Genomic DNA, 18,651 nt, shown 5'->3' with positions numbered 1-18,651 from the left:
CACCCCTTCTCAAAAAACCTACACTCGATCCCTCCGATGTCAACAACTACAGACCAGTATCCCTTCTTTCTTTTCTCTCCAAAACTCTTGAGCGTGCCGTCCTTGGCCAGCTGTCTTGCTATCTCTCTCAGAATGACCTTCTTGATCCCCAAAAAAAGATATAGATGTACTATTGTAAAGTGGTTGTTCCACTGGATATCATAAGGTGAATGCACCAATTTGTAAGTCGCTCGGGATAAGAGTGTCTGATAAATGACGTAAATGTAAATGTAAATGACAGCAGTCAAAACTACAATAATTGTCAGCTCGTGCTTACATGGTCTGAGTTTTCATGCAATGGCATCAGTTGGATTTAATTTAGCGGTTATCCCTTGTCCTGACAGTCAACACAAATCTTTGCCACTTTGACTTGCTTGACGCACTACCCACAAATACGTTGCTTGCAGGTGACACAGGTGTCTTGGGTTCTGTTTAATGTGCATCTGGCCACCTGGCACTTTCTCCTCCCGGGAAGCTGTGCGCAGTTTGCCTTGTGCAAAGGCTAGTGTGAAACCTCTGCTGCTGCCTTGGCCCTGCTGCCTTGACTCATGACGAAGTCTCCCCTGTAGCCCCTATGCCAGACTCATGATGAGTCTCTCCTGTAGCCCCTATTGCAGACTCATGATGAGTCTCTCCTGTAGCCCCTATGCCAGACTCATAATGAAGTCTCCCCTGTAGCCCCTATGCTAGACTCATGATGAGTCTCTCCTGTAGCCCCTATTGCAGACTCATGATGAGTCTCTCCTGTAGCCCCTATTGCAGACTCATGATGAAGTCTCTCCTGGGCATAGTGTTGTTTATGCACTGCTTGAACAACACATGTGGGTTGATAGCAGCCAAGTCAAGTATGTTGTACAACACAAAAACAGGCCAGCGGCAGGTGCCTCCTTTCAGAGTACAGAAATTCTGAAATAGATTGGTGTGTTTTTTCACTATCTAATCATGACATGGGGTTGTTCATCGACATATCAAATCAAAGTGTATTTGTCACGTGCGCCGAATACAACCTTAAGGTGAAATGCTTACTTACAGGCTCTAACCAATAGTGCAAAAAAGGTATTAGGTGAACAATAGGTAAGTAAAGAAATAAAAACAACAGTAAAAAGACAGTGAAAAACAGTAGCGAGGCAATATACAGTAGCGAGGCTATAAAAGTAGCGAGGCTACATACAGACACCTGTTAGTCAGGATGATTGAGGTAGTATGTACATGTAGATATGGTTAAAGTGACTATGAATATTGTCACGACTCCTACCGAAGGTGGCGCCCACTCCTGCTCGGGTGGCGCTCGGCGGTCATCGTCACCGGCCTACTAGCTGCCACCACATCAGTCACTGGCTTCATCAATAAGTGCATTGATGACGTCATCCCCACAGTGACCGTACGTACATACCCCAACCAAAAGCCATGGATTACATGGCAACATCCGCGCTGAGCTAAAGGGTAGAGCTGCCACTTTCATGGAGCGGGACTCTAACCCAGAAGCTTATAAGAAATCTCGCTATGTCAACGAACCATCAAACAGGCAAAGCATCAATACAGGACTAAGATCGAATCGTATTACACCGGCTCCGACGCTCGTCGGATGTGGCAGGGCTTGCAAATTATTACAAACTACAAAGGGAAGCACAGCCGAGAGCTGCCCAGTGACACGAGCCTACCAGACGAGCTGAATTACTTCTATGCTCGCTTCGAGGCAAGAAACACTGAAACATGCATCAGAGCATCAGCTGTTCCGGACGACTGTGTGATCACGATCTCTGCAGCCGATGTGAGTAAGACCATTAAACAGGTCAACATTCACATGGCAGCGGGGGCCAGACGGATTACCAGGACGTGTACTCAAAGCATGCGCTGACCAACTGGCAATTGTCTTCACTGACATTTTCAACCTCTCCCTGTCCGAGTCTGTAATACCAACATGTTCTAAGCAGACCACCATAATCCCTGTGCCCAAGAACACTAAGGTAACCTGCCTAAATGACTACCGCCCCGTAGCACTCACGTCTGTAGCCATGAAGTGCTTTGAAAGGCTGGTCATGGCTCACATCAACACCATTATCCCAGAAACCCTAGACCCACTCCAATTTGCATTCCGCCCTAACAGATCCACATATGATGCAATCTCTATTGCACTCCACACTGCCCTTTCCCACCTGGACAAAAGGAACACCTATGTGAGAACGCTCTTCATTGACTACAGCTCAGCGTTCAACACCATAGTGCCCTCAAAGCTCATCCCTAAGCTAAGGACCCTGGGACAAAACACCTCCCTCTGAAACTGGATCCTGGATTTCCTGACGGGCCGCCCCCAGGTGGTAAGGGTAGGTAACAACACATCCGCCACGCTGATCCTCAACACTGGGGCCCATCAGGGGTGTGTGGTCAGTCCCCTCCTGTACTCCCTGTTCACTCATGACTGCACGGCCAGGCACGACTCCAACACCATCATTAAGTTTGCCAATGACACAACAGTGGTAGACCTGATCACCGACAACGACGAGACAGCCTATAGGAAGGAGGTCAGAGACCTGACCGTGTGGTGCCAGGACAACAACCTCTCCCTCAACGTGATCAAGACAAAGGAGATGATTGTGGACTACAGGAAAAGGAGGACCGAGCACATCCCCATTCTTATCGATGGGGCTGTAGTGGAGCAGGTTGAGAGCTTCAAGTTCCTTGGTGTCCACATCACCAACAAACTAACATGGTCCAAGCACACCAAGACAGTCGTGAAGAGGGCACGACACAACCTTTTCCTCCTCAGGAGACTAAAAAGATTTGGCAATGGTCCTCAGATCATCAAAAGGTTCTACAGCTGCACAATCGAGAGCATCCTGACCGGTTGCATCACTGCCTGGTATGGCAATTGCTCAGCCTCCGACCGCAAGGCACTACAGTGGGTAGTGTGTATGGCCCAGTACATCATTGGGGCCAAACTTCCTGCCATCCAGGACCTCTATACCAGTCGGTGTCAGAGGAAGGCCCTAAAAATTGTCAAAGACTCCAGCCACCCTAGTCATAGACTGTTCTCTCTGCTACCGCACGGCAAGTGGTACTGGAGCACCAAGTCTAGGTCCAAGAGGCTTCTTAATAGCTTCTACCCCCAAGCCATAAGACTCCTGAACATCTAATCAAAGGGCTTTCCAGACCCCTCTTTTATGCTGCTTCTACTCTCCATTTATTATCTATGCATAGTCACTTTAACTCTACCTATACATATTACCTCAATTACCTCGATTAACCGGTGCCCCCGCACATTGACTCTGTACCGGTACCCCCTGTATATAGCCCCGCTATTGTTATTTTACTGCTGATGTTTAATTATTTGTTACTTTTATTTCCTAGTTTTTACTTAAATATTTTTTACTTAACCCTTGTTTTTCGTAAAACTTCTTAAAGCATTGTTGGTTAAGGGCTTGCAAGTAAGCATTTCACTCTAGGCAGAGTTGCAAAGAAAAAGCCATATCTCAGACTGGCCAATAAAGATAAAAGATTAAGGTGGGCAAAAGAACACAGACATTGGACAGAGGAACTCTGCCTAGAAGGCCAGCATCCTTGAGTCGCCTCTTCACTGTTGACATTGAGACTGGTGTTTTGCAGGTCCTATTTAATGAAGCTGCCAGTTGGGGACTTGTGAGGTATCTGTTCCTCAAACTAGATACTCCAATGTACTTGTCCTCTTGCTCAGTTGTGCACCGGGGCCTCCCACTCCTCTTTCTATTCTGGTTAGAGCAAGTTTACACTGTTCTGTGAAGGGAGTTGTGCACAGCATTGTACGAGATCTACAGTTTCTTGGCAATTTCTTGCATGGAATAGCCTTCATTTCTCAGAACAAGAATAGACTGACGGGTTTCAGAAGAAAGTACTTTTGAGCCTGGAATCGAACCCACAAATGCTAATGCTCCAGATACTCAACTGGTCTAAAGAAGGCCAGTTGTATTGCTTCTTTAATCAGGATAATAGTTTTCAGCTGTGCTAACATAATTGCAAAAGGGTTCTCTAATGATTAATTAGCCTTTTAAAATGATAAACTTGGATAAGCTAACACATGGTGTCATTGGAACACAGGACTGATGGTTGCTGATAATGGGCCTCTGTACGCCTATATAGATATTCCATAAACAATCATCTGTTTCCAGCTACAATAGTCATTTACAACATTAACAATGTTTAAAGTGTTTTTCTGATGAATTTGATGTTATTTTAATGGACAAAAAATGTGCTTTTCTTTCAAAAACAAGGACATTACTAAGTGACCCCATACTTTTCAATGGTAGTGTATGTTTTATATTTGAGATTATTCAAAGTAGCAACCCTTTGCCTTGATGACAGCTTTGCACACTCCTGTAGCCACTATGCCAGACTCATGAGAATTTTACAATTAAAATATGGTAGTCTGCATTATGTCCAAACTTTTGACTGGTACTGTATATAACATTCTATTGGTTTCAAGATTTTCATCTTTCCACTGATATGGAAAGCCTTTGAGCAAGTACTTGGTTTTGACATCGGCGGCTAACCAAAACTTAATTCCAAATTTGTCCAGTTTGTTGGACGAGAACTGGGTAAAACGGTACCAAGCTTTTGTTGGGAACAGTTGCTCATCAACAGTTATGTTATCTCCTGGCTTGTAACAAGCAGTACTTCACAAAAATTGGTCTTGTCTCCTTATCATCAAAACACAGGTGTTGATAATCTCTCTGAAGCAGGTGAGTGGAATGGTCCTTCTGAAAAAGTCCACCCATACCTATCAGACCATATTACCCCACAACCATACCTATCAGACCATATTACCCCACAACCATACCTATCAGACCATATTACCCCACAACCATACCTATCAGACCATAATGACTAGTGCTGTAATGGTAATACTGTAAACTCTCAGTACAGTACAGCACCACGTAGTCTGTAAACTCTCAGTATAGTACAGGTTCATGGTAGTAATGTAAACTCTCAGTAAAGTACAGTACCATGGTAGTACTGTAAACTCTCAGTATAGTACAGTACCCCAGTAGTCTGTAAACTATCAGTAAAGTACAGTACCATGGTAGTACTGTAAACTATCAGTATAGTACAGTACCATGGTAGTACTGTAAACTCTCCATAAAGTACAGTACCCCGGTAGTCTGTAAACTCTCAGTAGAGTACAATCCCATGTTAGTACTGTAAACTCTCAGTAGACTACAGTATTGTTGTCGTTTGTAAACTCTCAGTAGAGTACAGTCACATGTTAGTACTGTAAACTCTCAGTAGACTACAGTATTGTTGTCGTTTGTAAACTCTCAGTAGAGTACAGTACCATGGTAGTCTTGCACTTTTTCTACAAGCACAGAATTTGCTGATAACTGTTTAGAGGAAAATCTAACTTACTACAACTGTGATATGTGGTTGTCTGACCTTAAGATGAATGCACTTACTATATTGTAACTCACTTTGGAAAAAAGTGTCTGCTAAATCACTAAAATGTAAATGTAAAAGTAATATTAGAAGTAAAGGTAATCATATCAGAATTAGAATGAGCAATATTAATAGTAAAGTAATAATAGTAAAGTGATAGTAATAGTATTAATTTTAGTAACAGTAAAGTAACAGTAGTCGTTTTAGTAACAGGAAAGTAATAGTAATAGTATTAGTTTTAGTAACAGTAAAGTAATAGTAATAGTATTAGTTTTAGTAACAGCAAAGTAATAGTAATAGTATTAGTAACAGTGAAGTAATATTATTGTTTTAGTAACACTAAAGTAATAGTAATAGTATTAGCTTTAGTAACAGCAAAGTAATAGTAATAGTATTAGTAACAGTGAAGTAATATTATTGTTTTAATAACACTAAAGTAATAGTAATAGTATTGTTTAGTAACATTAAAGTACTATTAGTAGTATTAGTTCTAGTAACAGTGAAGTAATAGTATTGTTTTAGTAACAGTAAAGTACTAGTAATAGTAGTGTTTTAGTAACAGTAAAGTAATAGTAATAGTTATGTTTTAGTAACAGTAAAGTACTATTAATAGTATTATTTTTAGTAACAGTAAAGTACTATTAATAGTATTCGTTTTAGTAACAGTAAAGTAATATTATTGTTTTAGTAACAGTGAAGTAATAGTAACAGTATTTGTTTTAGTAACAGTAAAGTACTATTAATAGTATTAGTTTTAGTAACAGTAAAGTACTATTAATAGTATTCATTTTGGTAACAGTAAAGTAATAGTAATAGTATTGTTTTAGTAAGAGTAAAGTAATAGTAATAGTATTAGTTTTAGTAACAGCAAAGTAATAGTAATAGTAACAGTGAAGTAATATTATTGTTTTAGTAACACTAAAGTAATAGTCATAGTATTGTTTTAGTAACATTAAGTACAATTAATAGTATTAGTTCAAGTAACAGTAAAGTAATAGTATTGTTTTAGTAACAGTAAAGTACTAGTAATAGTATTGTTTTAGTAACAGTAAAGTAATAGTAATAGTATTGTTTTAGTAACAGTAAAGTACTATTAATAGTATTCGTTTTAGTAACAGTAAAGTAATATTATTGTTTTAGTAACAGTGAAGTAATAGTAATAGTATTTGTTTTAGTAACAGTAAAGTACTATTAATAGTATTAGTTTTAGTAACAGTAAAGTACCATTAATAGTATTAGTTTTAGTAACAGTAAAGTACCATTAATAGTATTAGTTTTAGTAACAGTAAAGTACCATTAATAGTATTCATTTTGGTAACAGTAAAGTAATAGTAATAGTATTGTTTTCGTAACAGTAAAGTACTATTAATAGTATTAGTTTTAGTACCAGTAAAGTACTATTAATACTATTTAGTTTTAGTAACAGTAATAGTAATTATACTAATAATAGTACACGTATTTGTGATAGTATTAATATTAGTAATGGTAAAGTAAATGTAACATAATAGTAAAGTAACAATACTAGGAAAAGTAGGTTAATAGAGGGTAACATACTGTATATATCTCTTGAGCTCCTGTCCACTACACATGGACCAGTGGTATCGGTGGAAGGCAGCTTGAACCAGTGGAGCCATCACACTCCCCATGGCTGTCTCGTCTCCACAACGATTCCCCTGACCATCATGCTCCATACCCAGCCTTTACACACACACGAGAGAGAGAGAGAGAGAGAGAGAGAGAGAGAGAGAGCGAGAGAGCGAGAGAGAGAGAGTTAGGGACGTTGTCAGGAACGTTGATTCCTAATAAGATTTAATTTGACTTGGAGAATATGTTACCTGTCTAGCTCCCCACTACTTCTCCAGCTCCCCACTACTTCTCCAGCTCCCCACTACCTCTCCAGCTCCCCACTCTCCAGCTCCCCACTACCTCCCCACCTCCCCAGCTCCTCTGGGTTCCCCACTACCTCTCTAGCTCCCCACTACTACTCCAGCTCCCCACTACCTCTCCAGCTCCCCACTACCTCTCCAGCTCCTCTGGGTTCACCACTACCACTCCAGCTCCCCACTACCTCTCCAGCTCCTCTGGGTTCCCCACTACCTCTCCAGCTCCCCACTACCTCTCCAGCTCCCCACTACCTCTCCAGCTCCACACTACCTCTCCAGCTCCCCACTACTTCTCCAGCTCCCCACTACTTCTCCAGCTCCCCACTACCTCTCCAGCTCCCCACTACCTCTCCAGCTCCCCACTACCTCTCCAGCTCCCCACTACTTCTCCAGCTCCCCGCTACCTCTCCAGCTCCTCTGGGTTCCCCACTACCTCTCCAGCTCCCCACTACCTCTCAAGCTCCTCACTACCTCTCCAGCTCCTCTGGGTTCCCCACTACCTCTCCAGCTCCCCACTACTACTCGAGCTCCCCACTACCTCTCCAGCTCCTCTGGGTTCCCCACTACCTCTCCAGCTCCTCTGGGTTCCCCACTACCTCTCCAGCTCCCCACTACTACTCCAGCTCCGCACTACTACTCCAGCTACCCACTACCTCTCCAGCTCCCCACTACCTCTCCAGCTCCCCACTACCTCTCCAGCTCCTCTGGGTTCCCCACTACCTCTCCAGCTCCCCACTACCTCTCCAGCTCCTCTGGGTTCCCCACTACCTCTCTAGCTCCCCACTACTACTCCAGCTCCCCACTACCACTCCAGCTCCCCACTACCTCTCCAGCTCCCCACTACCTCGCCAGCTCCTCTGGGTTCCCCACTACCTCTCCAGCTCCCCACTACCTCTCCAGCTCCCCACTACCTCTCCAGCTCCTCTGGGTTCCCCACTACCTCTCCAGCTCCCCACTACCTCTCCAGCTCCCCACTACCTCTCCAGCTCCTCTGGGTTCCCCACTACCTCTCCAGCTCCCCACTACCTCTCCAGCTCCCCACTACCTCTCCAGCTCCCCACTACTACTCCAGCTCCCCACTACCTCTCCAGCTCCCCACTACCTCTCCAGCTCCTCTGGGTTCCCCACTACCTCTCCAGCTCCCCACTACCTCTCCAGCTCCCCACTACCTCTCTAGCTCCCCACTACCTCTCCAGCTCCTCTGGGTTCCCCACTACCTCTCCAGCTCCCCACTACCTCTCTAGCTCCCCACTACTACTCCAGCTCCCCACTACCTCTCCAGCTCCCCACTACCTCTCCAGCTCCTCTGGGTTCCCCACTACCTCTCCAGCTCCCCACTACCTCTCCAGCTCCTCTGGGTTCCCCACTACCTCTCCAGCTCCCCACTACCTCTCCAGCTCCCCACTACCTCTCCAGCTCCCCACTACCTCTCCAGCTCCTCTGGGTTCCCTACTACCTCTCCAGCTCCCCACTACTAATCCAGCTCCCCACTACCTCTCCAGCTCCCCACTACCTCTCCAGCTCCTCTGGGTTCCCCACTACCTCTCCAGCTCCCCACTACCTCTCCAGCTCCCCACTAACTCTCCAGCTCCCCACTACCTCTCCAGCTCCTCTGGGTTCCCCACTACCTCTCCAGCTCCCCACTACCTCTCTAGCTCCCCACTACTACTCCAGCTCCCCACTACCTCTCCAACTCCCCAATACCTCTCCAGCTCCCCACTACCTCTCCAGCTCCTCTGGGTTCCTCACTACCTCTCCAGCTCCCCACTACCTCTCCAGCTCCTCTGGGTTCCCCACTACCTCTCCAGCTCCCCACTACCTCTCCAGCTCCCCACTACCTCTCCAGCTCCTCTGGGTTCCCTACTACCTCTCCAGCTCCCCACTACCTCTCCAGCTCCCCACTACCTCTCCAGCTCCTCTGGGTTCCCCACTACCTCTCCAGCTTCCCACTACCTCTCCAGCTCCCCACTACCTCTCCAGCTCCCCACTACCTCTCCAGCTCCCCACTACTTCTCCAGCTCCCCACTACTTCTCCAGCTCCCCACTACCTCTCCAGCTCCCCACTACCTCTCCAGCTCCTCTGGGTTCCCCACTACCTCTCCAGCTCCCCACTACTACTCCAGCTCCCCACTACTACTCCAGCTCCCCACTACCTCTCCAGCTCCCCACTACCTCTCCAGCTCCCCACTACCTCTCCAGCTCCTCTGGGTTCCCCACTACCTCTCCAGCTCCCCACTACCTCTCCAGCTCCTCTGGGTTCCCCACTACCTCTCTAGCTCCCCACTACTACTCCAGCTCCCCACTACCTCTCCAGCTCCCCACTACCTCTCCAGCTCCCCACTACCTCTCCAGCTCCTCTGGGTTCCCCAATACCTCTCCAGCTCCCCACTACCTCTCCAGCTCCTCTGGGTTCCCCACTACCTCTCCAGCTCCCCACTACCTCTCCAGCTCCCCACTACCTCTCCAGCTCCTCTGGGTTCCCCACTACCTCTCCAGCTCCCCACTACCTCTCCAGCTCCCCACTACCTCTCCAGCTCCCCACTACTACTCCAGCTCCCCACTACCTCTCCAGCTCCCCACTACCTCTCCAGCTCCTCTGGGTTCCCCACTACCTCTCCAGCTCCCCACTACCTCTCCAGCTCCCCACTACCTCTCCAGCTCCCCACTACCTCTCCAGCTCCTCTGGGTTCCCCACTACCTCTCCAGCTCCCCACTACCTCTCTAGCTCCCCACTACTACTCCAGCTCCCCACTACCTCTCCAGCTCCCCACTACCTCTCCAGCTCCCCACTACCTCTCCAGCTCCTCTGGGTTCCCCACTACCTCTCCAGCTCCCCACTACCTCTCCAGCTCCTCTGGGTTCCCCACTATCTCTCCAGCTCCCCACTACCTCTCCAGCTCCCCACTACCTCTCCAGCTCCCCACTACCTCTCCAGCTCCTCTGGGTTCCCCACTACCTCTCCAGCTCCCCACTACCTCTCCAGCTCCTCTGGGTTCCCCACTACCTCTCCAGCTCCCCACTACCTCTCCAGCTCCTCTGGGTTCCCCACTACCTCTCCAGCTCCCCACTACCTCTCCAGCTCCTCTGGGTTCCCCACTACCTCTCCAGCTGCCCACTACCTCTCCAGCTCCTCTGGGTTCCCCACTACCTCTCCAGCTCCCCACTACCTCTCCAGCTCCCCACTACCTCTCCAGCTCCTCTGGGTTCCCTACTACCTCTCCAGCTCCCCACTACCTACTCCAGCTCCCCACTACCTCTCCAGCTCCCCACTACCTCTCCAGCTCCCCACTACCTCTCCAGCTCCCCACTACCTCTCCAGCTCCCCACTACCTCTCCAGCTCCTCTGGGTTCCCCACTACCTCTCCAGCTCCCCACTACCTCTCTAGCTCCCCACTACTACTCCAGCTCCCCACTACCTCTCCAGCTCCCCACTACCTCTCCAGCTCCCCACTACCTCTCCAGCTCCTCTGGGTTCCCCACTACCTCTCCAGCTCCCCACTACCTCTCCAGCTCCTCTGGGTTCCCCACTACCTCTCCAGCTCCCCACTACCTCTCCAGCTCCCCACTACCTCTCCATTTCCCCACTACCTCTCCAGCTCCTCTGGGTTCCCTACTACCTCTCCAGCTCCCCACTACCTCTCCAGCTCCCCACTAACTCTCCAGCTCCTCTGGGTTCCCCACTACCTCTCCAGCTTCCCACTACCTCTCAAGCTCCCCACTACGTCTCCAGCTCCCCACTACTTCTCCAGCTCCCCACTACTTCTCCAGCTCCCCACTACCTCTCCAGCTCCCCACTACCTCTCCAGCTTCTCTGGGTTCCCCACTACCTCGCCAGCTCCCCACTACCTCTCCAGCTCCCCACTACCTCTCCAGCTCCTCTGGGTTCCCCACTACCTCTCCAGCTCCCCACTACCTCTCCAGCTCCCCACTACCTCTCCAGCTCCCCACTAACTACCTCTCCAGCTCCCCACTAACTACCTATCCAGCTCCCCACTACCTCTCCAGCTCCCCACTACCTCTCCAGCTCCTCTGGGTTCCCCACTACCTCTCCAGCTCCCCACTACCTCTCCAGCTCTCCACTACCTCTCCAGCTCCCCACTACCTCTCCAGCTCCTCTGGGTTCCCCACTACCTCTCCAGCTCCCCACTACCTATCCAGCTCCTCTGGGTTCCCCACTACCTCTCCAGCTCCCCACTACCTCTCCAGCTCCTCTGGGTTCCCCACTACCTTTCAAGCTCCCCACTACCTCTCCAGCTCCTCTGGGTTCCTTATGGCCTGCCGCTCTATGGCCTGCCGCTCTATGGCCTGCCGCTCTATGGCCTGCCGCTCTATGGCCTGCCGCTCTATGGCCTGCCGCTGTATGGATGTTATGTCAGATTGACGTAATTCAGGAGGAGGCAGGACATGATGTAATATCATTAGAAGGAGAGGCTGTAGAATAGATGGAGCTGTCTCTGAAAGGTGGTTGATGCTAACGTCAGATCACAGAGGAGCCAACTGAACACAAAACCACTGAATAGATTATGGGAAACATTCTATTCCCACACTATGGAACCTTGAACCGCCCCCGTGTCGACACATACACACACACACACAGATAATCAGAATTTACACATGTCCGGTCTCGTGGGCGACAACGAAGGCAGAAGAGAATCCATCCTCATGGTTCAGCGTGCAGCTCCGGACTGGGTGGCACATGCCTGTTACGGGGGCGTAGCCTGGAGAAGAGAGAAATCATTCTACAGTGAGGTCGATATGGTGAAAGAGAGAGGAGAAAATCATTCTACAGTGAGGTAGATATGGTGAAAGAGATGAGAGAGAGAGAAAGAATGGTGCGTAGTAGTGCTGTGCGAATAGCGGTTTTTGAGGTCGCTTCAGTTTCATTATTAAAAAATAATCCCGGTTTTCAAAAAAGAAATTAAGCAATAAATGCACTACGCATTATGTGGATTGAATGCTGAAACACAGAATAAAACAATGAATAAAAGTCCCATGATGGTAGTACCATGATGGACTGCCCATTACCGCTCTCTATCCTTCTGTCATTTCTCTCTGGTGCCGTTAGGGCAATTTAAAGTATTGATTGGGGACTTATTTGTGGAGGAATGTAACTGTCTTTCTTGGTGATTTGTGATGTTTTATTTGTAGTAACAGTAAAGTAACAGTAGTTGCAAAGAAAAAGACATATCTCAGACTGGCCAATAAAAAGCAAAGATTAAGATGGGCAAAAGAACACAGACACTGGACAGAGGAACTCTGCCTAGAAGGCCAGCATCCCGGAGTCGCCTCTTCACTGTTGACGTTGAGACTGGTGATTTGCAGGTACTATTTGATGAAGCTGCCAGTTGAGGACTTGTTAGGCGTCTGTTTCTCAAACTAGACACTCAAATGTACTTGTCCTCTTGCTCAGTTGTGCACCGGGGCCTCCCACTCCTCTTTCTATTATGGTTAGTGCCAGTTTGTGCTGTTCTGTGAAGGGAGTAGTACACAGCGTTGTACGAGATCTTCAGTTTCTTGGCAATTTCCCATATGGAATAGCCTTAATTTTTCAGAACAAGAATAGACTGAAGAGTTTCAGAAGAAAGTCGTTGTTTCTTGCCATTTTGAGCCTGGAATCGAACCCACGAATGCTAATGCTCCAGATACTCAACTCATCTACAGAAGGCCAGTTTTATTGCTTCTTTAATCAGGACAACAGTTTTCAGCTGTGCTAACATAATTGCAAAAGGGTTTTCTAATGATCAATTAACCTTTTAAAATTATAAACTTGGATTAGGTAACACAACATGCCATTGGAACACAGGAGTGATGGTTGCTGATAATGGGCCTCTGTACGCCTACGTCGATATTCCATGAGAAAAATCAGCTGTTTCCAGCTACAATAGTAATTTTGTCACGGCTGTCAAAAGAAGAGGATCAAGGTGCAGCGTGTGTGTAGTTCCACATTTTATTTACTCTGTGAAACTATGCAATACATCACATAACTGAATAGACAAAACAACAAACTGTGACGCAGAGGAGAAAGAAACACTACTCAAAAATAATCACCCACAAAACCCAGGAAGAAAAACCCCTACTTAACTATGATCTCCAATTAGAGACAACGAGGACCAGCTGCCTCTAATTGGAGATCATCCCAAACAAACCAACATAAAAATACAAAAACTAGAACTTAAGAACATAGAAATAGAACACATAGAATAAACCCCCCTGGCACGCCCTGACCTACTCTACCATAGAAAATAACAGCTTACCGTGGTCAGGACGTGACACATTTACAACATTAACAATGTCTACACTGTATTTCTGATTAACTTGATGTTATTTTAATATACAAAAAATGTGCTCTTCTTTCAAAAACAAGGACATTTCTAAGTGACCCCAAACTTTTGAATGGTAGTGTATATAAAAAAGGAACGTCCTCTCACTGTCAACTGCGTTTATTTTCATCAAACTTAACATGTGTAAATATTTATATGAACATAACAATATTCAACAACTGAGACATAAACTGAACAAGTTCCACAGACATATGACTAACAGAAATGTAATAATTTGTCCCTGAACAAAGGGGGGGTCAAAATCTAAAGTAACAGTCAGTAACTGGTGTGGCCACCAGCTGCATTAAGTACTGCAGCGCATCTCCTCCTCACGGACTGCACCAGATTTTCCAGTTCTTGCTGTGAGATGTTACCCCACTCTTCCATCAAGGCACCTGCAAGTTCCCAGACATTTTGGGGGGGAATGGCCCTAGCCATCACCCTCCGATCCAACAGGTCCCAGACGTGGTCAATGGGATAGAGACTCGGGTTCTTCGCTGGCCATGGCAGAACACTGACATTCCTGTCTTGCAGGAAATCACGCACAGAACGAGCAGTATGGCTGGTGGCATTGTCATGCTGGAGGGTCATGTCAGGATGAGCCTGCAGGAAGGGTACCACATGAGGGAGGAGGATGTCTTCCCTGTAATGCACAGAGTTGAGATTGCCTGCAATGACAACAAACTCAGTCCGATGATACTGTGACACACCGCCCCAGACCATGATGGACCCTCCACCTCCAAATCGATCCCACTGCAGAGTACAGGCCTCAGTGTAACACTCATTCCTTCGACGATAAACGCGAATCCGACCATCACCCCTGGTGAGACAAAACCGCGACTCGTCAATGAAGAGCACTTTTTGCCAGTCCTGTCTGGTCCAGCGATGGTGGGTTTGTGCCCATAGGCGACGTTGTTGCCGGTGATGTCTGGTGAGGACCTGCCTTACAACAGGCCTACAAGCCCTCAGTCCAGCCTCTCTCAACCTATTGCGGACAGTCTGAGCACTGATGGAGGGATTGTGCGTTCCTGGTGTAACTCGGGCAGTTGTTGTTGCCATCCTGTACCTGTCCTGCAGGTGTGATGTTCAGATGTACCGATCCTGTGCAGGTGTTGTTACACGTGGTCTGCCACTGCAAGGACGATCAGCTGTCCGTCCTGTCTCCCTATAGCACTGTCTTAGGTGTCTCACATTATGGACATTGCAATTTATTGCCCTGGCCACATCTGCAGTCCTCATGCCTCCTTGCAGCATGCAGATGAGCAGAGACCATGGGCATCTTTCTTTTTGTGTTTTTCAGGGTCAGTAGTTGTCATAACTGTGACCTTAATTGCCTACCGTGTGTAAGCTGTTAGTGTCTTAACGACTGTTCCACAGGTGCATGTTCAATAATTGTTTATGGTTCATTGAACAAGCATGGGAAACAGTGTTTAAACCCTTTACAATGAAGATCTGTAACGTTATTTGTATTTTTACGAATTATCTTTGAAAGACAGGTTCCTGAAAAAGGGACGTTTCCTTTTTTGCTGAGTTTATATACATACACACAGTACCGGTCTGTCACGCCCATTTCTCTATGTTGTTAGGTCAGGGTGTGGGGTGGGCATACTATGGTTTATATTTCTATGTTTTGGCCAGGTATGGTTTCCAATCAGAGGCAGCTGCCTATCGTTGTCTCTGATTGGGAAGCATACTTAGGCAGCCCTTTTCCCTCCTTGAGTTGTGGGATTTTATTTTTGTACTGCTTTGTAAAGCCTTCAAGACGTGACGGTCGTGTTCCATTGTTTATTATTTTGTTTAAAGTGTTCAGAGTTCTAATAAATATCAAGATGAACACATACCACGCTGCACGTTGGTCTACTCCTTTTGACGATCGTTACACGGTCAAACGTTTTAGATCACATACTCATTCAAGGGTTTTTCTTTCATTTTTACAATTTTTTTACACAGTAGAATTATAATAAAGACATCAAAACTATGAAATAACACATGGAATCATGTAGTAGCCAAAAAAGTGTTAAACAAATCAAAATATATTTTATATTTGAGATTCTTCAAATAGCCACCCTTTGCCTTGATGACAGCTTTGCACACTCTTGGCATTCTCTCAACCAGCTTAATGAGGAATGCTTTTCCAACAGTCTTGAAGGAGTTCCCACATATGCTGAGCATGTGTTGGCTTATTTTCCTTCACTCTGTGGTCCAACTCATCCCGAACCATCTCAATTGGGTTGAGGTCGGGTGATTCGGTAGGCCAGGTCATCTGATGCAGCACTCAATCACTCTCCTTCTTGGTAAACACATTCTCTCAACCAGCTTCATGAGGTTGTCACCTGGAATGCATTTCAATTAACAGACATGCCTTCTTAAAAGTTAAGTGTGTGTGGGACTTCGTTCCCTCTTAATGTGTTTGAGACAATCAGTTGTGTTAAGGTAGGGGTGGTATACAGAGGATAGCCTATCTTGTAAAAGACCAAGTCCATATTATGGCAAGAACAGCTCAAATAAGCAAAGAGAAACGACAGTCCATCATTACTTTAAGACATAAAGGTCAGTCAATACGGAATATTTCAAGAACTTTGAAATCAAGTGCAGTCGCAAAAACCATCAAGCGCTATGATGAAACTGGCTCTCATGAGCACCGCCACAGGAATGGAAGACCCAGAGTTACCTCTGCTGCAGAGGATAAGTTCATTAGAGTTACCAGCCTCAGAAATTGCAGCCCAAATAAATGCTTCACAGAGTTCAAATAACAGACACATCTCAACATCAACTGTTCAGAGGAGACTTTGTGAATCAGGCCTTCATGGTTGAATTGCTGCAAAGAAACCACTACTAAAGGACACCAATAATAAGAAGAGACTTGCTTGGGCCAAGAAACATGAGCAATGGACATTTGACCGGTGGAAATTTGGCCTTTGGTCTGGAGTCCAAATTGGAGATTTTTGGTTCCAACTTCCGTGTCTTTGTAAGACATGTGTGGGTGAACGGATGATCTCTGCATGTGTGGTTCCCACTGTAAAGCATGGAGGAGGTGTGATGGTGTGGGGGTGCTTTGCTGATGACACTGTCTGTGATTTAATTAGAATTCAAGGCAAACTTAACCAGCATGGCTACAACAGCATTCTGCAGCGATACGCCATCACATCTGGAATGCACTTAGTGGGACTATCATTTGTTTTTCAACAGGACAATGACCCAACACACCTCCAGGCTGTGTAAGGGCTATTTTACCAAGAAGGAGAGTGATTGAGTGCTGCATCAGATGACCTGGCCTACCGAATCACCCGACCTCAACCCAATTGAGATGGTTCGGGATGAGTTGGACCACAGAGTGAAGGAAAATAAGCCAACAAATGCTCAGCATATGTGGGAACTCCTTCAAGACTGTTGGAAAAGCATTCCTCATTAAGCTGGTTGAGAGAATGCCAAGAGTGTGCAAAGCTGTCATCAAGGCAAAGGGTGGCTACTTTGAAGAATCAGAAATGTAAATATATATTGATTTGTTTAACACTTTTTTGGTTACTACATGATTCCATGTGTTATCTCATAGTTCTGATGTCTTCGCTATTATTCTACAATGTAGAAAAAAGTAAAAAGAAAGAAAAAGCCTGGAATGAGTAGGTGTGTCCAAACTTTTGACTGGTACTGTATATCTTCACCAAATCTATGAAACTGGTATTGTTCCTGAAGATTTGAAAATTACCAAAGTTATACCCCTCTAGAAATCTGGGTATCCAAGATCTTTACAAATTATCACCCAATATCTGTACTACCATGTTTTTCTAAAATCCCGAGAGAATATTGAAACATTTAATTCAACACTGTATTCTAAATGAGCACCAATATGGTTTTGGTAAAAACGACTCCACAGATATGGCTCTTGTGCAACTAGTTGATCAAATCTTTATAGCCCTGAACAACAATGAATATGCTCTTGGCATCTTTTGGATTTAAGTGTTTGACACTGTTGGTCATGAAATATTACTTTCTAAATTGCATTATTACAGTTTTTATGATTTTACATATAATTGGTTATATATAGTTATGTTTATGGTAGGGAACGATTTGTTTATGCAAACGGATGTGCATCTAATAGAGCCATGCCAAAGGGTTCGATAATTGGACCTTTGTCATTCCTAATCTATATCAATGACCCTGCTGCTGGGTATTCTACCTTACTTCTCCCTTCTCTTTGCTGATGATACCAATTAGATTTTATCACACAAGAATCTTGACTCACTAAGTAATGTAGCCAACTCAGGCATAGCCACATTTTCTGAATGGTTCCAGATAAACAATTTATCTTCAAATGTAAAAAAAAAAATCTAACTTAAAAAATCAAAAAATAAAGAAAGAGGCAGAATCCCAATAGCTGGGAATGAAATGGAACAAGTCACATCCACTAGATTTCTCTGAGTTGTAATTGATGAAAAGTTATCCTAGAAAGATCATATTGAATTTGTCTGCAGCAAAGTGATGAAATCTGTTGGTATCATCAGAGAGATGAGTGGTTTGGTTCATCAGGCTTGCTTCCTAACTCTATACTAGAGCTTCATTTACCCATATCTCGTTTACTGTAATATTGTCTGGGCCAGAACATATGCCTCCTACCTACACAAATTACTCATCATACAAAATACAATTGCAAGACTAGCCACTTCTAATTTCCTGGCTCCATCTGCAAGTTTGTTTAAGAAACTCAATATCTTGTCTATTTATGACATTAATGTGCGCCAATTATGCCCTTTCATCTACAAATACTCATACCTCCAAGACAGTTTACCTAAACCCTTCAATGGATTCTTCCAGGTTAATTCTGAAATCCATCTACACAACACATGACACTGCGATAACCTTCACCCTCCCCACTGCTGCACCTCACATAGTCATTTCTCTATTAGATATAGAGCAACCATACTCTGTAATTACTATCTTCACATTACCAAAACATCATTATCCCTCAATAACTTCAAGCGAAGACTGGGGGTCAGCCTGACTACTCA

At 45.6% G+C, this 18,651-nt stretch overlaps 1 protein-coding gene across 1 annotated transcript in view; it reads right to left on the bottom strand.

The window, feature by feature from the left end:
* adamts3 (ADAM metallopeptidase with thrombospondin type 1 motif, 3) overlaps nucleotides 1-18,651 on the bottom strand; it is a 435,600-nt gene that overhangs the window by 149,838 nt on the left and 267,111 nt on the right. The window contains exons 8-9 of the mRNA XM_045695469.2: nucleotides 11,938-12,043; nucleotides 6,997-7,140 (exon numbers count right to left, since the gene is read on the bottom strand). Coding sequence (XP_045551425.1) covers nucleotides 6,997-7,140; nucleotides 11,938-12,043 — 250 coding nt within the window. The remainder of the gene's footprint in view (nucleotides 1-6,996; nucleotides 7,141-11,937; nucleotides 12,044-18,651) is intronic.

This window comes from Salmo salar, chromosome 15, assembly GCF_965601325.2.
Source record: "Salmo salar chromosome 15, fSalSal1, whole genome shotgun sequence".
NCBI lineage: Eukaryota > Metazoa > Chordata > Actinopteri > Salmoniformes > Salmonidae > Salmo > Salmo salar.
This window is presented reverse-complemented; position numbering and strand designations above follow the sequence as displayed.